Source organism: Trypanosoma melophagium, assembly GCF_022059095.1.
Source record: "Trypanosoma melophagium isolate St. Kilda chromosome Unknown ctg24segment1, whole genome shotgun sequence".
NCBI lineage: Eukaryota > Euglenozoa > Kinetoplastea > Trypanosomatida > Trypanosomatidae > Trypanosoma > Trypanosoma melophagium.
The window spans coordinates 1-22533 of record NW_027125155.1 but is presented as its reverse complement, the minus strand read 5'-3'; the positions used below and the strand labels follow the sequence as shown (position 1 = coordinate 22533).

The 22533-nt window shown below is 53.6% G+C and overlaps 14 protein-coding genes across 15 annotated transcripts; all 14 read right to left on the bottom strand.

Moving 5' to 3' along the window:
- Positions 1-417: 417 nt before the first annotated feature.
- On the bottom strand, positions 418-1745 carry LSM04_007615 (Transcription factor; the record flags this gene model as incomplete). Its single annotated transcript, XM_067329875.1, has 2 exons — positions 418-812; positions 878-1745. 2 exons carry the CDS (start codon positions 1743-1745, stop codon positions 418-420), a joined length of 1263 nt encoding a protein of 420 aa, XP_067191274.1.
- Positions 1746-2177: 432 nt separating this feature from the next.
- LSM04_004805 (Translation elongation factor EFTu-like) lies at positions 2178-3506 on the bottom strand (the record flags this gene model as incomplete). Its single annotated transcript, XM_067329874.1, has 1 exon — positions 2178-3506. The coding sequence occupies one exon, from the start codon at positions 3504-3506 to the stop codon at positions 2178-2180; it is 1329 nt and encodes a 442-aa protein (XP_067191194.1).
- A 434-nt stretch (positions 3507-3940) lies between these two features.
- LSM04_006053 (Translation elongation factor EFTu-like) lies at positions 3941-5269 on the bottom strand (the record flags this gene model as incomplete). The annotated part of the gene is made up of 1 exon (XM_067329873.1): positions 3941-5269. The coding sequence occupies one exon, from the start codon at positions 5267-5269 to the stop codon at positions 3941-3943; it is 1329 nt and encodes a 442-aa protein (XP_067191232.1).
- Positions 5270-5703: 434 nt separating this feature from the next.
- Positions 5704-7031, bottom strand: LSM04_005686 (the record flags this gene model as incomplete). 2 transcript variants are annotated; one of them, XM_067329871.1, is made up of 2 exons in its annotated part: positions 5704-6098; positions 6164-7031. In XM_067329871.1, 2 exons carry the CDS (start codon positions 7029-7031, stop codon positions 5704-5706), a joined length of 1263 nt encoding a protein of 420 aa, XP_067191223.1. The 2 variants fall into 2 exon arrangements, with proteins under 2 accessions (XP_067191223.1, XP_067191224.1); XM_067329872.1 differs by having other exon boundaries at positions 6057-7031.
- A 433-nt stretch (positions 7032-7464) lies between these two features.
- Positions 7465-8792, bottom strand: LSM04_003757 (Transcription factor; the record flags this gene model as incomplete). Its single annotated transcript, XM_067329870.1, has 2 exons — positions 7465-7859; positions 7925-8792. The coding sequence occupies 2 exons, from the start codon at positions 8790-8792 to the stop codon at positions 7465-7467; spliced, it is 1263 nt and encodes a 420-aa protein (XP_067191158.1).
- A 428-nt stretch (positions 8793-9220) lies between these two features.
- On the bottom strand, positions 9221-9792 carry LSM04_006743 (Translation elongation factor EFTu/EF1A; the record flags this gene model as incomplete). The annotated part of the gene is made up of 2 exons (XM_067329869.1): positions 9221-9615; positions 9681-9792. The coding sequence occupies 2 exons, from the start codon at positions 9790-9792 to the stop codon at positions 9221-9223; spliced, it is 507 nt and encodes a 168-aa protein (XP_067191251.1).
- An 88-nt stretch (positions 9793-9880) lies between these two features.
- Positions 9881-10570, bottom strand: LSM04_007871 (Transcription factor; the record flags this gene model as incomplete). The annotated part of the gene is made up of 1 exon (XM_067329868.1): positions 9881-10570. One exon carries the CDS (start codon positions 10568-10570, stop codon positions 9881-9883), a length of 690 nt encoding a protein of 229 aa, XP_067191278.1.
- A 416-nt stretch (positions 10571-10986) lies between these two features.
- Positions 10987-12314, bottom strand: LSM04_003745 (Transcription factor; the record flags this gene model as incomplete). The annotated part of the gene is made up of 2 exons (XM_067329867.1): positions 10987-11381; positions 11447-12314. 2 exons carry the CDS (start codon positions 12312-12314, stop codon positions 10987-10989), a joined length of 1263 nt encoding a protein of 420 aa, XP_067191157.1.
- A 432-nt stretch (positions 12315-12746) lies between these two features.
- On the bottom strand, positions 12747-14075 carry LSM04_006707 (Translation elongation factor EFTu-like; the record flags this gene model as incomplete). Its single annotated transcript, XM_067329866.1, has 1 exon — positions 12747-14075. The coding sequence occupies one exon, from the start codon at positions 14073-14075 to the stop codon at positions 12747-12749; it is 1329 nt and encodes a 442-aa protein (XP_067191250.1).
- A 436-nt stretch (positions 14076-14511) lies between these two features.
- On the bottom strand, positions 14512-15839 carry LSM04_000390 (Transcription factor; the record flags this gene model as incomplete). Its single annotated transcript, XM_067329864.1, has 2 exons — positions 14512-14906; positions 14972-15839. 2 exons carry the CDS (start codon positions 15837-15839, stop codon positions 14512-14514), a joined length of 1263 nt encoding a protein of 420 aa, XP_067191086.1.
- A 438-nt stretch (positions 15840-16277) lies between these two features.
- On the bottom strand, positions 16278-17606 carry LSM04_002831 (Translation elongation factor EFTu-like; the record flags this gene model as incomplete). Its single annotated transcript, XM_067329863.1, has 1 exon — positions 16278-17606. The coding sequence occupies one exon, from the start codon at positions 17604-17606 to the stop codon at positions 16278-16280; it is 1329 nt and encodes a 442-aa protein (XP_067191135.1).
- Positions 17607-18043: 437 nt separating this feature from the next.
- LSM04_009285 (Translation elongation factor EFTu-like) lies at positions 18044-19372 on the bottom strand (the record flags this gene model as incomplete). Its single annotated transcript, XM_067329862.1, has 1 exon — positions 18044-19372. One exon carries the CDS (start codon positions 19370-19372, stop codon positions 18044-18046), a length of 1329 nt encoding a protein of 442 aa, XP_067191319.1.
- Positions 19373-19812: 440 nt separating this feature from the next.
- On the bottom strand, positions 19813-21141 carry LSM04_004133 (Translation elongation factor EFTu-like; the record flags this gene model as incomplete). Its single annotated transcript, XM_067329861.1, has 1 exon — positions 19813-21141. The coding sequence occupies one exon, from the start codon at positions 21139-21141 to the stop codon at positions 19813-19815; it is 1329 nt and encodes a 442-aa protein (XP_067191166.1).
- A 440-nt stretch (positions 21142-21581) lies between these two features.
- LSM04_007626 (Translation elongation factor EFTu/EF1A) lies at positions 21582-22468 on the bottom strand (the record flags this gene model as incomplete). The annotated part of the gene is made up of 2 exons (XM_067329860.1): positions 21582-21976; positions 22042-22468. The coding sequence occupies 2 exons, from the start codon at positions 22466-22468 to the stop codon at positions 21582-21584; spliced, it is 822 nt and encodes a 273-aa protein (XP_067191275.1).
- Positions 22469-22533: the final 65 nt, after the last annotated feature.

Here is a 22533-nt window from a genome sequence, read left to right as displayed (position 1 = left end):
CCATAATGTTAGCTTGAAGTTACGCGAAAATAAGACTCTGTAAAATACACAACAGGTAAAAAAAAAAAACACAGACAGGGAAAGAGAGGCATCAGTAGAGACACGTACATGCATCATATGGTGCGCCATGGGCGGGAGGGACACACAAAAACACGGAGAAAAAAAAGAGAGAGACGAAACAACCAGCTGCCCTCCCATGTGCCTTTGGGGACCATGAAAGTTAAGTTAAATCTATATCTTTCTTTTATTCCTTGATTTTTTATTATTATTTGTAATACTACACCTATTATTGTTTCCTTTATTACTGGCCGGCACACGTATACGCAAACACAAACACACACACACACACACATATATAAATATAAATATATATACACGTACACAAGCTCATGTGTGCAAATGGCCATTTCACGCATTTTACTTCTTCGATGCCTTCGCGGCGGCCTTGGTGACCTTGCCGCCACCGCCTTCCTTCTTGGTCACCGCCTTGATGATACCGACGGCGACGGTCTGGCGCATGTCACGCACGGCAAAGCGGCCAAGAGGAGCGTAGTCGTTGAACACCTCCACGCACATGGGCTTCTGTGGCACCATGCGCACGATGGCGGCATCACCCGACTTGATGGCCTTGGGGTTCTTCTCCAGCTCCTTACCAGAGCGGCGGTCAATCTTGGACTCGATTTCAGCGAACTTGCACGCAATGTGGCAGGTGTGGCAATCGAGCACAGGCGCGTAGCCGTTACCGATCTGACCAGGGTGGTTCAGGATGATCACCTGCGCCGTGAAGTCAGCCGCCTCCTTCGGGGGTCGTTCTTGGAGTTACCGCAGACGTTACCACGACGGATGTCCTTCACGGACACGTTCTTCACGTTGAAACCGACGTTGTCGCCGGGCGTGGCCTCGGCCAGCTGCTCGTGGTGCATCTCGATCGACTTCACCTCAGTCGTCACGTTGGCGGGGGCGAAGGTCACCACATCACCGGGCCTCATCACACCAGTCTCAACACGGCCCACGGGCACCGTACCGATACCGCCGATCTTGTACACGTCCTGCAGCGGCAGACGCAGGGGCTTGTCGCTAGGGCGCACTGGGGGCTCGAGCATGTCGAGGGCCTCCAGCAGCGTGGGTCCCTTGTACCATGGCATCTTGTCCGACTTCTCGATCATGTTGTCGCCCTGCCAGCCAGAGATGGGGATGAAGCGCACCTTCTCCACGTTGTAGCCGACCTTCTTCAGGTATGCCGACACCTCCTTCACGATCTCATCATAGCGCTCCTGGGCGTAGTTCACAGTCTTGTCGTCCATCTTGTTGCAGCACACAACCATCTGCTTCACGCCAAGTGTGAAGGCAAGCAGCGCGTGCTCGCGGGTCTGACCGTCCTTCGAAATACCGGCCTCGAACTCACCCTGGGAAGAGGCAATGATGAGGATGGCTGCGTCAGCCTGTGATGTACCTGTAATCATGTTCTTGATGAAGTCACGATGTCCAGGGGCGTCAATGATCGTGAACACAGACTTGGGCGACTCAAACTTCCAGAGTGCAATGTCGATCGTGATACCGCGCTCACGCTCCGCCTTCAGCTTGTCGAGCACCCAGGCGTACTTGAAGGATGCCTTGCCAATTTCAGCAGCCTCCTTCTCGAACTTCTCAATCGTACGCTTGTCAATACCACCGCACTTGTAAATGAGGTGACCAGTGGCCGTGGATTTGCCGGCATCGACGTGGCCGACGACCACAAGATTCATGTGTACCTTTTCCTTCCCCATAATGTTAGCTTGAAGTTACGCGAAAATAAGACTCTGTAAAATACACAACAGGTAAAAAAAAAAAACACAGACAGGGAAAGAGAGGCATCAGTAGAGACACGTACATGCATCATATGGTGCGCCATGGGCGGGAGGGACACACAAAAACACAGAAAAAAAAGAGAGAGATGAAACAACCAGCTGCCCTCCCATGTGCCTTTGGGGACCATGAAAGTTAAGTTAAATCTATATCTTTCTTTTATTCCTTGATTTTTTATTATTATTTGTAATACTACACCTATTATTGTTTCCTTTATTACTGGCCGGCACACGTATACGCAAACACAAACACACACACACACGCACATATATAAATATAAATATATATACACGTACACAAGCTCATGTGTGCAAATGGCCATTTCACGCATTTTACTTCTTCGATGCCTTCGCGGCGGCCTTGGTGACCTTGCCGCCACCGCCTTCCTTCTTGGTCACCGCCTTGATGATACCGACGGCGACGGTCTGGCGCATGTCACGCACGGCAAAGCGGCCGAGAGGAGCGTAGTCGTTGAACACCTCCACGCACATGGGCTTCTGTGGCACCATGCGCACGATGGCGGCATCACCCGACTTGATGGCCTTGGGGTTCTTCTCCAGCTCCTTACCAGAGCGGCGGTCAATCTTGGACTCGATTTCAGCGAACTTGCACGCAATGTGGCAGGTGTGGCAATCGAGCACAGGCGCGTAGCCGTTACCGATCTGACCAGGGTGGTTCAGGATGATCACCTGCGCCGTGAAGTCAGCCGCCTCCTTCGGGGGGTCGTTCTTGGAGTTACCGCAGACGTTACCACGACGGATGTCCTTCACGGACACGTTCTTCACGTTGAAACCGACGTTGTCGCCGGGCGTGGCCTCGGCCAGCTGCTCGTGGTGCATCTCGATCGACTTCACCTCAGTCGTCACGTTGGCGGGGGCGAAGGTCACCACATCACCGGGCCTCATCACACCAGTCTCAACACGGCCCACGGGCACCGTACCGATACCGCCGATCTTGTACACGTCCTGCAGCGGCAGACGCAGGGGCTTGTCGCTAGGGCGCACTGGGGGCTCGAGCATGTCGAGGGCCTCCAGCAGCGTGGGTCCCTTGTACCATGGCATCTTGTCCGACTTCTCGATCATGTTGTCGCCCTGCCAGCCAGAGATGGGGATGAAGCGCACCTTCTCCACGTTGTAGCCGACCTTCTTCAGGTATGCCGACACCTCCTTCACGATCTCATCATAGCGCTCCTGGGCGTAGTTCACAGTCTTGTCGTCCATCTTGTTGCAGCACACAACCATCTGCTTCACGCCAAGTGTGAAGGCAAGCAGCGCGTGCTCGCGGGTCTGACCGTCCTTCGAAATACCGGCCTCGAACTCACCCTGGGAAGAGGCAATGATGAGGATGGCTGCGTCAGCCTGTGATGTACCTGTAATCATGTTCTTGATGAAGTCACGATGTCCAGGGGCGTCAATGATCGTGAACACAGACTTGGGCGACTCAAACTTCCAGAGTGCAATGTCGATCGTGATACCGCGCTCACGCTCCGCCTTCAGCTTGTCGAGCACCCAGGCGTACTTGAAGGATGCCTTGCCAATTTCAGCAGCCTCCTTCTCGAACTTCTCAATCGTACGCTTGTCAATACCACCGCACTTGTAAATGAGGTGACCAGTGGCCGTGGATTTGCCGGCATCGACGTGGCCGACGACCACAAGATTCATGTGTACCTTTTCCTTCCCCATAATGTTAGCTTGAAGTTACGCGAAAATAAGACTCTGTAAAATACACAACAGGTAAAAAAAAAAAACACAGACAGGGAAAGAGAGGCATCAGTAGAGACACGTACATGCATCATATGGTGCGCCATGGGCGGGAGGGACACACAAAAACACAGAAAAAAAAAAGAGAGAGACGAAACAACCAGCTGCCCTCCCATGTGCCTTTGGGGACCATGAAAGTTAAGTTAAATCTATATCTTTCTTTTATTCCTTGATTTTTTATTATTATTTGTAATACTACACCTATTATTGTTTCCTTTATTACTGGCCGGCACACGTATACGCAAACACAAACACACACACACACGCACATATATAAATATAAATATATATACACGTACACAAGCTCATGTGTGCAAATGGCCATTTCACGCATTTTACTTCTTCGATGCCTTCGCGGCGGCCTTGGTGACCTTGCCGCCACCGCCTTCCTTCTTGGTCACCGCCTTGATGATACCGACGGCGACGGTCTGGCGCATGTCACGCACGGCAAAGCGGCCGAGAGGAGCGTAGTCGTTGAACACCTCCACGCACATGGGCTTCTGTGGCACCATGCGCACGATGGCGGCATCACCCGACTTGATGGCCTTGGGGTTCTTCTCCAGCTCCTTACCAGAGCGGCGGTCAATCTTGGACTCGATTTCAGCGAACTTGCACGCAATGTGGCAGGTGTGGCAATCGAGCACAGGCGCGTAGCCGTTACCGATCTGACCAGGGTGGTTCAGGATGATCACCTGCGCCGTGAAGTCAGCCGCCTCCTTCGGGGGGTCGTTCTTGGAGTTACCGCAGACGTTACCACGACGGATGTCCTTCACGGACACGTTCTTCACGTTGAAACCGACGTTGTCGCCGGGCGTGGCCTCGGCCAGCTGCTCGTGGTGCATCTCGATCGACTTCACCTCAGTCGTCACGTTGGCGGGGGCGAAGGTCACCACATCACCGGGCCTCATCACACCAGTCTCAACACGGCCCACGGGCACCGTACCGATACCGCCGATCTTGTACACGTCCTGCAGCGGCAGACGCAGGGGCTTGTCGCTAGGGCGCACTGGGGGCTCGAGCATGTCGAGGGCCTCCAGCAGCGTGGGTCCCTTGTACCATGGCATCTTGTCCGACTTCTCGATCATGTTGTCGCCCTGCCAGCCAGAGATGGGGATGAAGCGCACCTTCTCCACGTTGTAGCCGACCTTCTTCAGGTATGCCGACACCTCCTTCACGATCTCATCATAGCGCTCCTGGGCGTAGTTCACAGTCTTGTCGTCCATCTTGTTGCAGCACACAACCATCTGCTTCACGCCAAGTGTGAAGGCAAGCAGCGCGTGCTCGCGGGTCTGACCGTCCTTCGAAATACCGGCCTCGAACTCACCCTGGGAAGAGGCAATGATGAGGATGGCTGCGTCAGCCTGTGATGTACCTGTAATCATGTTCTTGATGAAGTCACGATGTCCAGGGGCGTCAATGATCGTGAACACAGACTTGGGCGACTCAAACTTCCAGAGTGCAATGTCGATCGTGATACCGCGCTCACGCTCCGCCTTCAGCTTGTCGAGCACCCAGGCGTACTTGAAGGATGCCTTGCCAATTTCAGCAGCCTCCTTCTCGAACTTCTCAATCGTACGCTTGTCAATACCACCGCACTTGTAAATGAGGTGACCAGTGGCCGTGGATTTGCCGGCATCGACGTGGCCGACGACCACAAGATTCATGTGTACCTTTTCCTTCCCCATAATGTTAGCTTGAAGTTACGCGAAAATAAGACTCTGTAAAATACACAACAGGTAAAAAAAAAAAAACACAGACAGGGAAAGAGAGGCATCAGTAGAGACACGTACATGCATCATATGGTGCGCCATGGGCGGGAGGGACACACAAAAACACAGAAAAAAAAAGAGAGAGATGAAACAACCAGCTGCCCTCCCATGTGCCTTTGGGGACCATGAAAGTTAAGTTAAATCTATATCTTTCTTTTATTCCTTGATTTTTTATTATTATTTGTAATACTACACCTATTATTGTTTCCTTTATTACTGGCCGGCACACGTATACGCAAACACAAACACACACACACACGCACATATATAAATATAAATATATATACACGTACACAAGCTCATGTGTGCAAATGGCCATTTCACGCATTTTACTTCTTCGATGCCTTCGCGGCGGCCTTGGTGACCTTGCCGCCACCGCCTTCCTTCTTGGTCACCGCCTTGATGATACCGACGGCGACGGTCTGGCGCATGTCACGCACGGCAAAGCGGCCGAGAGGAGCGTAGTCGTTGAACACCTCCACGCACATGGGCTTCTGTGGCACCATGCGCACGATGGCGGCATCACCCGACTTGATGGCCTTGGGGTTCTTCTCCAGCTCCTTACCAGAGCGGCGGTCAATCTTGGACTCGATTTCAGCGAACTTGCACGCAATGTGGCAGGTGTGGCAATCGAGCACAGGCGCGTAGCCGTTACCGATCTGACCAGGGTGGTTCAGGATGATCACCTGCGCCGTGAAGTCAGCCGCCTCCTTCGGGGGTCGTTCTTGGAGTTACCGCAGACGTTACCACGACGGATGTCCTTCACGGACACGTTCTTCACGTTGAAACCGACGTTGTCGCCGGGCGTGGCCTCGGCCAGCTGCTCGTGGTGCATCTCGATCGACTTCACCTCAGTCGTCACGTTGGCGGGGGCGAAGGTCACCACATCACCGGGCCTCATCACACCAGTCTCAACACGGCCCACGGGCACCGTACCGATACCGCCGATCTTGTACACGTCCTGCAGCGGCAGACGCAGGGGCTTGTCGCTAGGGCGCACTGGGGGCTCGAGCATGTCGAGGGCCTCCAGCAGCGTGGGTCCCTTGTACCATGGCATCTTGTCCGACTTCTCGATCATGTTGTCGCCCTGCCAGCCAGAGATGGGGATGAAGCGCACCTTCTCCACGTTGTAGCCGACCTTCTTCAGGTATGCCGACACCTCCTTCACGATCTCATCATAGCGCTCCTGGGCGTAGTTCACAGTCTTGTCGTCCATCTTGTTGCAGCACACAACCATCTGCTTCACGCCAAGTGTGAAGGCAAGCAGCGCGTGCTCGCGGGTCTGACCGTCCTTCGAAATACCGGCCTCGAACTCACCCTGGGAAGAGGCAATGATGAGGATGGCTGCGTCAGCCTGTGATGTACCTGTAATCATGTTCTTGATGAAGTCACGATGTCCAGGGGCGTCAATGATCGTGAACACAGACTTGGGCGACTCAAACTTCCAGAGTGCAATGTCGATCGTGATACCGCGCTCACGCTCCGCCTTCAGCTTGTCGAGCACCCAGGCGTACTTGAAGGATGCCTTGCCAATTTCAGCAGCCTCCTTCTCGAACTTCTCAATCGTACGCTTGTCAATACCACCGCACTTGTAAATGAGGTGACCAGTGGCCGTGGATTTGCCGGCATCGACGTGGCCGACGACCACAAGATTCATGTGTACCTTTTCCTTCCCCATAATGTTAGCTTGAAGTTACGCGAAAATAAGACTCTGTAAAATACACAACAGGTAAAAAAAAAAAAACACAGACAGGGAAAGAGAGGCATCAGTAGAGACACGTACATGCATCATATGGTGCGCCATGGACGGGAGGGACACACAAAAACACAGAAAAAAAAGAGAGAGATGAAACAACCAGCTGCCCTCCCATGTGCCTTTGGGGACCATGAAAGTTAAGTTAAATCTATATCTTTCTTTTATTCCTTGATTTTTTATTATTATTTGTAATACTACACCTATTATTGTTTCCTTTATTACTGGCCGGCACACGTATACGCAAACACAAACACACACACACACGCACATATATAAATATAAATATATATACACGTACACAAGCTCATGTGTGCAAATGGCCATTTCACGCATTTTACTTCTTCGATGCCTTCGCGGCGGCCTTGGTGACCTTGCCGCCACCGCCTTCCTTCTTGGTCACCGCCTTGATGATACCGACGGCGACGGTCTGGCGCATGTCACGCACGGCAAAGCGGCCGAGAGGAGCGTAGTCGTTGAACACCTCCACGCACATGGGCTTCTGTGGCACCATGCGCACGATGGCGGCATCACCCGACTTGATGGCCTTGGGGTTCTTCTCCAGCTCCTTACCAGAGCGGCGGTCAATCTTGGACTCGATTTCAGCGAACTTGCACGCAATGTGGCAGGTGTGGCAATCGAGCACAGGCGCGTAGCCGTTACCGATCTGACCAGGGTGGTTCAGGATGATCACCTGCGCCGTGAAGTCAGCCGCCTCCTTCGGGGGTCGTTCTTGGAGTTACCGCAGACGTTACCACGACGGATGTCCTTCACGGACACGTTCTTCACGTTGAAACCGACGTTGTCGCCGGGCGTGGCCTCGGCCAGCTGCTCGTGGTGCATCTCGATCGACTTCACCTCAGTCGTCACGTTGGCGGGGGCGAAGGTCACCACATCACCGGGCCTCATCACACCAGTCTCAACACGGCCCACGGGCACCGTACCGATACCGCCGATCTTGTACACGTCCTGCAGCGGCAGACGCAGGGGCTTGTCGCTAGGGCGCACTGGGGGCTCGAGCATGTCGAGGGCCTCCAGCAGCGTGGGTCCCTTGTACCATGGCATCTTGTCCGACTTCTCGATCATGTTGTCGCCCTGCCAGCCAGAGATGGGGATGAAGCGCACCTTCTCCACGTTGTAGCCGACCTTCTTCAGGTATGCCGACACCTCCTTCACGATCTCATCATAGCGCTCCTGGGCGTAGTTCACAGTCTTGTCGTCCATCTTGTTGCAGCACACAACCATCTGCTTCACGCCAAGTGTGAAGGCAAGCAGCGCGTGCTCGCGGGTCTGACCGTCCTTCGAAATACCGGCCTCGAACTCACCCTGGGAAGAGGCAATGATGAGGATGGCTGCGTCAGCCTGTGATGTACCTGTAATCATGTTCTTGATGAAGTCACGATGTCCAGGGGCGTCAATGATCGTGAACACAGACTTGGGCGACTCAAACTTCCAGAGTGCAATGTCGATCGTGATACCGCGCTCACGCTCCGCCTTCAGCTTGTCGAGCACCCAGGCGTACTTGAAGGATGCCTTGCCAATTTCAGCAGCCTCCTTCTCGAACTTCTCAATCGTACGCTTGTCAATACCACCGCACTTGTAAATGAGGTGGCCAGTGGCCGTGGATTTGCCGGCATCGACGTGGCCGACGACCACAAGATTCATGTGTACCTTTTCCTTCCCCATAATGTTAGCTTGAAGTTACGCGAAAATAAGACTCTGTAAAATACACAACAGGTAAAAAAAAAACACAGACAGGGAAAGAGAGGCATCAGTAGAGACACGTACATGCATCATATGGTGCGCCATGGGCGGGAGGGACACACAAAAACACAGAAAAAAAAGAGAGATGAAACAACCAGCTGCCCTCCCATGTGCCTTTGGGGACCATGAAAGTTAAGTTAAATCTATATCTTTCTTTTATTCCTTGATTTTTTATTATTATTTGTAATACTACACCTATTATTGTTTCCTTTATTACTGGCCGGCACACGTATACGCAAACACAAACACACACACACACGCACATATATAAATATAAATATATATACACGTACACAAGCTCATGTGTGCAAATGGCCATTTCACGCATTTTACTTCTTCGATGCCTTCGCGGCGGCCTTGGTGACCTTGCCGCCACCGCCTTCCTTCTTGGTCACCGCCTTGATGATACCGACGGCGACGGTCTGGCGCATGTCACGCACGGCAAAGCGGCCGAGAGGAGCGTAGTCGTTGAACACCTCCACGCACATGGGCTTCTGTGGCACCATGCGCACGATGGCGGCATCACCCGACTTGATGGCCTTGGGGTTCTTCTCCAGCTCCTTACCAGAGCGGCGGTCAATCTTGGACTCGATTTCAGCGAACTTGCACGCAATGTGGCAGGTGTGGCAATCGAGCACAGGCGCGTAGCCGTTACCGATCTGACCAGGGTGGTTCAGGATGATCACCTGCGCCGTGAAGTCAGCCGCCTCCTTCGGGGGTCGTTCTTGGAGTTACCGCAGACGTTACCACGACGGATGTCCTTCACGGACACGTTCTTCACGTTGAAACCGACGTTGTCGCCGGGCGTGGCCTCGGCCAGCTGCTCGTGGTGCATCTCGATCGACTTCACCTCAGTCGTCACGTTGGCGGGGGCGAAGGTCACCACATCACCGGGCCTCATCACACCAGTCTCAACACGGCCCACGGGCACCGTACCGATACCGCCGATCTTGTACACGTCCTGCAGCGGCAGACGCAGGGGCTTGTCGCTAGGGCGCACTGGGGGCTCGAGCATGTCGAGGGCCTCCAGCAGCGTGGGTCCCTTTGTACCATGGCATCTTGTCCGACTTCTCGATCATGTTGTCGCCCTGCCAGCCAGAGATGGGGATGAAGCGCACCTTCTCCACGTTGTAGCCGACCTTCTTCAGGTATGCCGACACCTCCTTCACGATCTCGTCATAGCGCTCCTGGGCGTAGTTCACAGTCTTGTCGTCCATCTTGTTGCAGCACACAACCATCTGCTTCACGCCAAGTGTGAAGGCAAGCAGCGCGTGCTCGCGGGTCTGACCGTCCTTCGAAATACCGGCCTCGAACTCACCCTGGGAAGAGGCAATGATGAGGATGGCTGCGTCAGCCTGTGATGTACCTGTAATCATGTTCTTGATGAAGTCACGATGTCCAGGGGCGTCAATGATCGTGAACACAGACTTGGGCGACTCAAACTTCCAGAGTGCAATGTCGATCGTGATACCGCGCTCACGCTCCGCCTTCAGCTTGTCGAGCACCCAGGCGTACTTGAAGGATGCCTTGCCAATTTCAGCAGCCTCCTTCTCGAACTTCTCAATCGTACGCTTGTCAATACCACCGCACTTGTAAATGAGGTGGCCAGTGGCCGTGGATTTGCCGGCATCGACGTGGCCGACGACCACAAGATTCATGTGTACCTTTTCCTTCCCCATAATGTTAGCTTGAAGTTACGCGAAAATAAGACTCTGTAAAATACACAACAGGTAAAAAAAAAAAAACACAGACAGGGAAAGAGAGGCATCAGTAGAGACACGTACATGCATCATATGGTGCGCCATGGGCGGGAGGGACACACAAAAACACAGAAAAAAAAGAGAGAGATGAAACAACCAGCTGCCCTCCCATGTGCCTTTGGGGACCATGAAAGTTAAGTTAAATCTATATCTTTCTTTTATTCCTTGATTTTTTATTATTATTTGTAATACTACACCTATTATTGTTTCCTTTATTACTGGCCGGCACACGTATACGCAAACACAAACACACACACACACACACGCACATATATAAATATAAATATATATACACGTACACAAGCTCATGTGTGCAAATGGCCATTTCACGCATTTTACTTCTTCGATGCCTTCGCGGCGGCCTTGGTGACCTTGCCGCCACCGCCTTCCTTCTTGGTCACCGCCTTGATGATACCGACGGCGACGGTCTGGCGCATGTCACGCACGGCAAAGCGGCCGAGAGGAGCGTAGTCGTTGAACACCTCCACGCACATGGGCTTCTGTGGCACCATGCGCACGATGGCGGCATCACCCGACTTGATGGCCTTGGGGTTCTTCTCCAGCTCCTTACCAGAGCGGCGGTCAATCTTGGACTCGATTTCAGCGAACTTGCACGCAATGTGGCAGGTGTGGCAATCGAGCACAGGCGCGTAGCCGTTACCGATCTGACCAGGGTGGTTCAGGATGATCACCTGCGCCGTGAAGTCAGCCGCCTCCTTCGGGGGTCGTTCTTGGAGTTACCGCAGACGTTACCACGACGGATGTCCTTCACGGACACGTTCTTCACGTTGAAACCGACGTTGTCGCCGGGCGTGGCCTCGGCCAGCTGCTCGTGGTGCATCTCGATCGACTTCACCTCAGTCGTCACGTTGGCGGGGGCGAAGGTCACCACATCACCGGGCCTCATCACACCAGTCTCAACACGGCCCACGGGCACCGTACCGATACCGCCGATCTTGTACACGTCCTGCAGCGGCAGACGCAGGGGCTTGTCGCTAGGGCGCACTGGGGGCTCGAGCATGTCGAGGGCCTCCAGCAGCGTGGGTCCCTTGTACCATGGCATCTTGTCCGACTTCTCGATCATGTTGTCGCCCTGCCAGCCAGAGATGGGGATGAAGCGCACCTTCTCCACGTTGTAGCCGACCTTCTTCAGGTATGCCGACACCTCCTTCACGATCTCGTCATAGCGCTCCTGGGCGTAGTTCACAGTCTTGTCGTCCATCTTGTTGCAGCACACAACCATCTGCTTCACGCCAAGTGTGAAGGCAAGCAGCGCGTGCTCGCGGGTCTGACCGTCCTTCGAAATACCGGCCTCGAACTCACCCTGGGAAGAGGCAATGATGAGGATGGCTGCGTCAGCCTGTGATGTACCTGTAATCATGTTCTTGATGAAGTCACGATGTCCAGGGGCGTCAATGATCGTGAACACAGACTTGGGCGACTCAAACTTCCAGAGTGCAATGTCGATCGTGATACCGCGCTCACGCTCCGCCTTCAGCTTGTCGAGCACCCAGGCGTACTTGAAGGATGCCTTGCCAATTTCAGCAGCCTCCTTCTCGAACTTCTCAATCGTACGCTTGTCAATACCACCGCACTTGTAAATGAGGTGGCCAGTGGCCGTGGATTTGCCGGCATCGACGTGGCCGACGACCACAAGATTCATGTGTACCTTTTCCTTCCCCATAATGTTAGCTTGAAGTTACGCGAAAATAAGACTCTGTAAAATACACAACAGGTAAAAAAAAAAAAACAGACAGGGAAAGAGAGGCATCAGTAGAGACACGTACATGCATCATATGGTGCGCCATGGGCGGGAGGGACACACAAAAACACAGAGAAAAAAAGAGAGAGATGAAACAACCAGCTGCCCTCCCATGTGCCTTTGGGGACCATGAAAGTTAAGTTAAATCTATATCTTTCTTTTATTCCTTGATTTTTTATTATTATTTGTAATACTACACCTATTATTGTTTCCTTTATTACTGGCCGGCACACGTATACGCAAACACAAACACACACACACACGCACATATATAAATATAAATATATATACACGTACACAAGCTCATGTGTGCAAATGGCCATTTCACGCATTTTACTTCTTCGATGCCTTCGCGGCGGCCTTGGTGACCTTGCCGCCACCGCCTTCCTTCTTGGTCACCGCCTTGATGATACCGACGGCGACGGTCTGGCGCATGTCACGCACGGCAAAGCGGCCGAGAGGAGCGTAGTCGTTGAACACCTCCACGCACATGGGCTTCTGTGGCACCATGCGCACGATGGCGGCATCACCCGACTTGATGGCCTTGGGGTTCTTCTCCAGCTCCTTACCAGAGCGGCGGTCAATCTTGGACTCGATTTCAGCGAACTTGCACGCAATGTGGCAGGTGTGGCAATCGAGCACAGGCGCGTAGCCGTTACCGATCTGACCAGGGTGGTTCAGGATGATCACCTGCGCCGTGAAGTCAGCCGCCTCCTTCGGGGGGTCGTTCTTGGAGTTACCGCAGACGTTACCACGACGGATGTCCTTCACGGACACGTTCTTCACGTTGAAACCGACGTTGTCGCCGGGCGTGGCCTCGGCCAGCTGCTCGTGGTGCATCTCGATCGACTTCACCTCAGTCGTCACGTTGGCGGGGGCGAAGGTCACCACATCACCGGGCCTCATCACACCAGTCTCAACACGGCCCACGGGCACCGTACCGATACCGCCGATCTTGTACACGTCCTGCAGCGGCAGACGCAGGGGCTTGTCGCTAGGGCGCACTGGGGGCTCGAGCATGTCGAGGGCCTCCAGCAGCGTGGGTCCCTTGTACCATGGCATCTTGTCCGACTTCTCGATCATGTTGTCGCCCTGCCAGCCAGAGATGGGGATGAAGCGCACCTTCTCCACGTTGTAGCCGACCTTCTTCAGGTATGCCGACACCTCCTTCACGATCTCATCATAGCGCTCCTGGGCGTAGTTCACAGTCTTGTCGTCCATCTTGTTGCAGCACACAACCATCTGCTTCACGCCAAGTGTGAAGGCAAGCAGCGCGTGCTCGCGGGTCTGACCGTCCTTCGAAATACCGGCCTCGAACTCACCCTGGGAAGAGGCAATGATGAGGATGGCTGCGTCAGCCTGTGATGTACCTGTAATCATGTTCTTGATGAAGTCACGATGTCCAGGGGCGTCAATGATCGTGAACACAGACTTGGGCGACTCAAACTTCCAGAGTGCAATGTCGATCGTGATACCGCGCTCACGCTCCGCCTTCAGCTTGTCGAGCACCCAGGCGTACTTGAAGGATGCCTTGCCAATTTCAGCAGCCTCCTTCTCGAACTTCTCAATCGTACGCTTGTCAATACCACCGCACTTGTAAATGAGGTGGCCAGTGGCCGTGGATTTGCCGGCATCGACGTGGCCGACGACCACAAGATTCATGTGTACCTTTTCCTTCCCCATAATGTTAGCTTGAAGTTACGCGAAAATAAGACTCTGTAAAATACACAACAGGTAAAAAAAAAAAAACACAGACAGGGAAAGAGAGGCATCAGTAGAGACACGTACATGCATCATATGGTGCGCCATGGGCGGGAGGGACACACAAAAACACAGAGAAAAAAAAGAGAGAGACGAAACAACCAGCTGCCCTCCCATGTGCCTTTGGGGACCATGAAAGTTAAGTTAAATCTATATCTTTCTTTTATTCCTTGATTTTTTATTATTATTTGTAATACTACACCTATTATTGTTTCCTTTATTACTGGCCGGCACACGTATACGCAAACACAAACACACACACACACACACACTATATAAATATAAATATATATACACGTACACAAGCTCATGTGTGCAAATGGCCATTTCACGCATTTTACTTCTTCGATGCCTTCGCGGCGGCCTTGGTGACCTTGCCGCCACCGCCTTCCTTCTTGGTCACCGCCTTGATGATACCGACGGCGACGGTCTGGCGCATGTCACGCACGGCAAAGCGGCCGAGAGGAGCGTAGTCGTTGAACACCTCCACGCACATGGGCTTCTGTGGCACCATGCGCACGATGGCGGCATCACCCGACTTGATGGCCTTGGGGTTCTTCTCCAGCTCCTTACCAGAGCGGCGGTCAATCTTGGACTCGATTTCAGCGAACTTGCACGCAATGTGGCAGGTGTGGCAATCGAGCACAGGCGCGTAGCCGTTACCGATCTGACCAGGGTGGTTCAGGATGATCACCTGCGCCGTGAAGTCAGCCGCCTCCTTCGGGGGTCGTTCTTGGAGTTACCGCAGACGTTACCACGACGGATGTCCTTCACGGACACGTTCTTCACGTTGAAACCGACGTTGTCGCCGGGCGTGGCCTCGGCCAGCTGCTCGTGGTGCATCTCGATCGACTTCACCTCAGTCGTCACGTTGGCGGGGGCGAAGGTCACCACATCACCGGGCCTCATCACACCAGTCTCAACACGGCCCACGGGCACCGTACCGATACCGCCGATCTTGTACACGTCCTGCAGCGGCAGACGCAGGGGCTTGTCGCTAGGGCGCACTGGGGGCTCGAGCATGTCGAGGGCCTCCAGCAGCGTGGGTCCCTTGTACCATGGCATCTTGTCCGACTTCTCGATCATGTTGTCGCCCTGCCAGCCAGAGATGGGGATGAAGCGCACCTTCTCCACGTTGTAGCCGACCTTCTTCAGGTATGCCGACACCTCCTTCACGATCTCATCATAGCGCTCCTGGGCGTAGTTCACAGTCTTGTCGTCCATCTTGTTGCAGCACACAACCATCTGCTTCACGCCAAGTGTGAAGGCAAGCAGCGCGTGCTCGCGGGTCTGACCGTCCTTCGAAATACCGGCCTCGAACTCACCCTGGGAAGAGGCAATGATGAGGATGGCTGCGTCAGCCTGTGATGTACCTGTAATCATGTTCTTGATGAAGTCACGATGTCCAGGGGCGTCAATGATCGTGAACACAGACTTGGGCGACTCAAACTTCCAGAGTGCAATGTCGATCGTGATACCGCGCTCACGCTCCGCCTTCAGCTTGTCGAGCACCCAGGCGTACTTGAAGGATGCCTTGCCAATTTCAGCAGCCTCCTTCTCGAACTTCTCAATCGTACGCTTGTCAATACCACCGCACTTGTAAATGAGGTGGCCAGTGGCCGTGGATTTGCCGGCATCGACGTGGCCGACGACCACAAGATTCATGTGTACCTTTTCCTTCCCCATAATGTTAGCTTGAAGTTACGCGAAAATAAGACTCTGTAAAATACACAACAGGTAAAAAAAAAAAAACAACAGACAGGGAAAGAGAGGCATCAGTAGAGACACGTACATGCATCATATGGTGCGCCATGGGCGGGAGGGACACACAAAAACACAGAGAAAAAAAAGAGAGAGACGAAACAACCAGCTGCCCTCCCATGTGCCTTTGGGGACCATGAAAGTTAAGTTAAATCTATATCTTTCTTTTATTCCTTGATTTTTTATTATTATTTGTAATACTACTCTTATTATTGTTTCCTTTATTACTGGCCGGCACACGTATACGCAAACACAAACACACACACACACACACACGCATATAAATATAAATATATATACACGTACACAAGCTCATGTGTGCAAATGGCCATTTCACGCATTTTACTTCTTCGATGCCTTCGCGGCGGCCTTGGTGACCTTGCCGCCACCGCCTTCCTTCTTGGTCACCGCCTTGATGATACCGACGGCGACGGTCTGGCGCATGTCACGCACGGCAAAGCGGCCGAGAGGAGCGTAGTCGTTGAACACCTCCACGCACATGGGCTTCTGTGGCACCATGCGCACGATGGCGGCATCACCCGACTTGATGGCCTTGGGGTTCTTCTCCAGCTCCTTACCAGAGCGGCGGTCAATCTTGGACTCGATTTCAGCGAACTTGCACGCAATGTGGCAGGTGTGGCAATCGAGCACAGGCGCGTAGCCGTTACCGATCTGACCAGGGTGGTTCAGGATGATCACCTGCGCCGTGAAGTCAGCCGCCTCCTTCGGGGGGTCGTTCTTGGAGTTACCGCAGACGTTACCACGACGGATGTCCTTCACGGACACGTTCTTCACGTTGAAACCGACGTTGTCGCCGGGCGTGGCCTCGGCCAGCTGCTCGTGGTGCATCTCGATCGACTTCACCTCAGTCGTCACGTTGGCGGGGGCGAAGGTCACCACATCACCGGGCCTCATCACACCAGTCTCAACACGGCCCACGGGCACCGTACCGATACCGCCGATCTTGTACACGTCCTGCAGCGGCAGACGCAGGGGCTTGTCGCTAGGGCGCACTGGGGGCTCGAGCATGTCGAGGGCCTCCAGCAGCGTGGGTCCCTTGTACCATGGCATCTTGTCCGACTTCTCGATCATGTTGTCGCCCTGCCAGCCAGAGATGGGGATGAAGCGCACCTTCTCCACGTTGTAGCCGACCTTCTTCAGGTATGCCGACACCTCCTTCACGATCTCATCATAGCGCTCCTGGGCGTAGTTCACAGTCTTGTCGTCCATCTTGTTGCAGCACACAACCATCTGCTTCACGCCAAGTGTGAAGGCAAGCAGCGCGTGCTCGCGGGTCTGACCGTCCTTCGAAATACCGGCCTCGAACTCACCCTGGGAAGAGGCAATGATGAGGATGGCTGCGTCAGCCTGTGATGTACCTGTAATCATGTTCTTGATGAAGTCACGATGTCCAGGGGCGTCAATGATCGTGAACACAGACTTGGGCGACTCAAACTTCCAGAGTGCAATGTCGATCGTGATACCGCGCTCACGCTCCGCCTTCAGCTTGTCGAGCACCCAGGCGTACTTGAAGGATGCCTTGCCAATTTCAGCAGCCTCCTTCTCGAACTTCTCAATCGTACGCTTGTCAATACCACCGCACTTGTAAATGAGGTGGCCAGTGGCCGTGGATTTGCCGGCATCGACGTGGCCGACGACCACAAGATTCATGTGTACCTTTTCCTTCCCCATAATGTTAGCTTGAAGTTACGCGAAAATAAGACTCTGTAAAATACACAACAGGTAAAAAAAAAAAACACAGACAGGGAAAGAGAGGCATCAGTAGAGACACGTACATGCATCATATGGTGCGCCATGGGCGGGAGGGACACACAAAAACACAGAGAAAAAAAAGAGAGACGAAACAACCAGCTGCCCTCCCATGTGCCTTTGGGGACCATGAAAGTTAAGTTAAATCTATATCTTTCTTTTATTCCTTGATTTTTTATTATTATTTGTAATACTACTCTTATTATTGTTTCCTTTATTACTGGCCGGCACACGTATACGCAAACACAAACACACACACACACACACAGCACATATATAAATATAAATATATATACACGTACACAAGCTCATGTGTGCAAATGGCCATTTCACGCATTTTACTTCTTCGATGCCTTCGCGGCGGCCTTGGTGACCTTGCCGCCACCGCCTTCCTTCTTGGTCACCGCCTTGATGATACCGACGGCGACGGTCTGGCGCATGTCACGCACGGCAAAGCGGCCGAGAGGAGCGTAGTCGTTGAACACCTCCACGCACATGGGCTTCTGTGGCACCATGCGCACGATGGCGGCATCACCCGACTTGATGGCCTTGGGGTTCTTCTCCAGCTCCTTACCAGAGCGGCGGTCAATCTTGGACTCGATTTCAGCGAACTTGCACGCAATGTGGCAGGTGTGGCAATCGAGCACAGGCGCGTAGCCGTTACCGATCTGACCAGGGTGGTTCAGGATGATCACCTGCGCCGTGAAGTCAGCCGCCTCCTTCGGGGGGTCGTTCTTGGAGTTACCGCAGACGTTACCACGACGGATGTCCTTCACGGACACGTTCTTCACGTTGAAACCGACGTTGTCGCCGGGCGTGGCCTCGGCCAGCTGCTCGTGGTGCATCTCGATCGACTTCACCTCAGTCGTCACGTTGGCGGGGGCGAAGGTCACCACATCACCGGGCCTCATCACACCAGTCTCAACACGGCCCACGGGCACCGTACCGATACCGCCGATCTTGTACACGTCCTGCAGCGGCAGACGCAGGGGCTTGTCGCTAGGGCGCACTGGGGGCTCGAGCATGTCGAGGGCCTCCAGCAGCGTGGGTCCCTTGTACCATGGCATCTTGTCCGACTTCTCGATCATGTTGTCGCCCTGCCAGCCAGAGATGGGGATGAAGCGCACCTTCTCCACGTTGTAGCCGACCTTCTTCAGGTATGCCGACACCTCCTTCACGATCTCATCATAGCGCTCCTGGGCGTAGTTCACAGTCTTGTCGTCCATCTTGTTGCAGCACACAACCATCTGCTTCACGCCAAGTGTGAAGGCAAGCAGCGCGTGCTCGCGGGTCTGACCGTCCTTCGAAATACCGGCCTCGAACTCACCCTGGGAAGAGGCAATGATGAGGATGGCTGCGTCAGCCTGTGATGTACCTGTAATCATGTTCTTGATGAAGTCACGATGTCCAGGGGCGTCAATGATCGTGAACACAGACTTGGGCGACTCAAACTTCCAGAGTGCAATGTCGATCGTGATACCGCGCTCACGCTCCGCCTTCAGCTTGTCGAGCACCCAGGCGTACTTGAAGGATGCCTTGCCAATTTCAGCAGCCTCCTTCTCGAACTTCTCAATCGTACGCTTGTCAATACCACCGCACTTGTAAATGAGGTGGCCAGTGGCCGTGGATTTGCCGGCATCGACGTGGCCGACGACCACAAGATTCATGTGTACCTTTTCCTTCCCCATAATGTTAGCTTGAAGTTACGCGAAAATAAGACTCTGTAAAATACACAACAGGTAAAAAAAAAAAAACACAGACAGGGAAAGAGAGGCATCAGTAGAGACACGTACATGCATCATATGGTGCGCCATGGGCGGGAGGGACACACAAAAACACAGAGAAAAAAAAAGAGAGAGACGAAACAACCAGCTGCCCTCCCATGTGCCTTTGGGGACCATGAAAGTTAAGTTAAATCTATATCTTTCTTTTATTCCTTGATTTTTTATTATTATTTGTAATACTACTCTTATTATTGTTTCCTTTATTACTGGCCGGCACACGTATACGCAAACACAAACACACACACACACACACGCACATATATAAATATAAATATATATACACGTACACAAGCTCATGTGTGCAAATGGCCATTTCACGCATTTTACTTCTTCGATGCCTTCGCGGCGGCCTTGGTGACCTTGCCGCCACCGCCTTCCTTCTTGGTCACCGCCTTGATGATACCGACGGCGACGGTCTGGCGCATGTCACGCACGGCAAAGCGGCCGAGAGGAGCGTAGTCGTTGAACACCTCCACGCACATGGGCTTCTGTGGCACCATGCGCACGATGGCGGCATCACCCGACTTGATGGCCTTGGGGTTCTTCTCCAGCTCCTTACCAGAGCGGCGGTCAATCTTGGACTCGATTTCAGCGAACTTGCACGCAATGTGGCAGGTGTGGCAATCGAGCACAGGCGCGTAGCCGTTACCGATCTGACCAGGGTGGTTCAGGATGATCACCTGCGCCGTGAAGTCAGCCGCCTCCTTCGGGGGGTCGTTCTTGGAGTTACCGCAGACGTTACCACGACGGATGTCCTTCACGGACACGTTCTTCACGTTGAAACCGACGTTGTCGCCGGGCGTGGCCTCGGCCAGCTGCTCGTGGTGCATCTCGATCGACTTCACCTCAGTCGTCACGTTGGCGGGGGCGAAGGTCACCACATCACCGGGCCTCATCACACCAGTCTCAACACGGCCCACGGGCACCGTACCGATACCGCCGATCTTGTACACGTCCTGCAGCGGCAGACGCAGGGGCTTGTCGCTAGGGCGCACTGGGGGCTCGAGCATGTCGAGGGCCTCCAGCAGCGTGGGTCCCTTGTACCATGGCATCTTGTCCGACTTCTCGATCATGTTGTCGCCCTGCCAGCCAGAGATGGGGATGAAGCGCACCTTCTCCACGTTGTAGCCGACCTTCTTCAGGTATGCCGACACCTCCTTCACGATCTCATCATAGCGCTCCTGGGCGTAGTTCACAGTCTTGTCGTCCATCTTGTTGCAGCACACAACCATCTGCTTCACGCCAAGTGTGAAGGCAAGCAGCGCGTGCTCGCGGGTCTGACCGTCCTTCGAAATACCGGCCTCGAACTCACCCTGGGAAGAGGCAATGATGAGGATGGCTGCGTCAGCCTGTGATGTACCTGTAATCATGTTCTTGATGAAGTCACGATGTCCAGGGGCGTCAATGATCGTGAACACAGACTTGGGCGACTCAAACTTCCAGAGTGCAATGTCGATCGTGATACCGCGCTCACGCTCCGCCTTCAGCTTGTCGAGCACCCAGGCGTACTTGAAGGATGCCTTGCCAATTTCAGCAGCCTCCTTCTCGAACTTCTCAATCGTACGCTTGTCAATACCACCGCACTTGTAAATGAGGTGGCCAGTGGCCGTGGATTTGCCGGCATCGACGTGGCCGACGACCACAAGATTCATGTGTACCTTTTCCTTCCCCATAATGTTAGCTTGAAGTTACGCGAAAATAAGACTCTGTAAAATACACAACAGGTAAAAAAAAAAAACACAGACAGGGAAAGAGAGGCATCAGTAGAGACACGTACATGCATCATATGGTGCGCCATGGGCGGGAGGGACACACAAAAACACAGAGAAAAAAAAGAGAGAGACGAAACAACCAGCTGCCCTCCCATGTGCCTTTGGGGACCATGAAAGTTAAGTTAAATCTATATCTTTCTTTTATTCCTTGATTTTTTATTATTATTTGTAATACTACACCTATTATTGTTTCCTTTATTACTGGCCGGCACACGTATACGCAAACACAAACACACACACACACACACACGCACATATATAAATATAAATATATATACACGTACACAAGCTCATGTGTGCAAATGGCCATTTCACGCATTTTACTTCTTCGATGCCTTCGCGGCGGCCTTGGTGACCTTGCCGCCACCGCCTTCCTTCTTGGTCACCGCCTTGATGATACCGACGGCGACGGTCTGGCGCATGTCACGCACGGCAAAGCGGCCGAGAGGAGCGTAGTCGTTGAACACCTCCACGCACATGGGCTTCTGTGGCACCATGCGCACGATGGCGGCATCACCCGACTTGATGGCCTTGGGGTTCTTCTCCAGCTCCTTACCAGAGCGGCGGTCAATCTTGGACTCGATTTCAGCGAACTTGCACGCAATGTGGCAGGTGTGGCAATCGAGCACAGGCGCGTAGCCGTTACCGATCTGACCAGGGTGGTTCAGGATGATCACCTGCGCCGTGAAGTCAGCCGCCTCCTTCGGGGGTCGTTCTTGGAGTTACCGCAGACGTTACCACGACGGATGTCCTTCACGGACACGTTCTTCACGTTGAAACCGACGTTGTCGCCGGGCGTGGCCTCGGCCAGCTGCTCGTGGTGCATCTCGATCGACTTCACCTCAGTCGTCACGTTGGCGGGGGCGAAGGTCACCACATCACCGGGCCTCATCACACCAGTCTCAACACGGCCCACGGGCACCGTACCGATACCGCCGATCTTGTACACGTCCTGCAGCGGCAGACGCAGGGGCTTGTCGCTAGGGCGCACTGGGGCTCGAGCATGTCGAGGGCCTCCAGCAGCGTGGGTCCCTTTGTACCATGGCATCTTGTCCGACTTCTCGATCATGTTGTCGCCCTGCCAGCCAGAGATGGGGATGAAGCGCACCTTCTCCACGTTGTAGCCGACCTTCTTCAGGTATGCCGACACCTCCTTCACGATCTCATCATAGCGCTCCTGGGCGTAGTTCACAGTCTTGTCGTCCATCTTGTTGCAGCACACAACCATCTGCTTCACGCCAAGTGTGAAGGCAAGCAGCGCGTGCTCGCGGG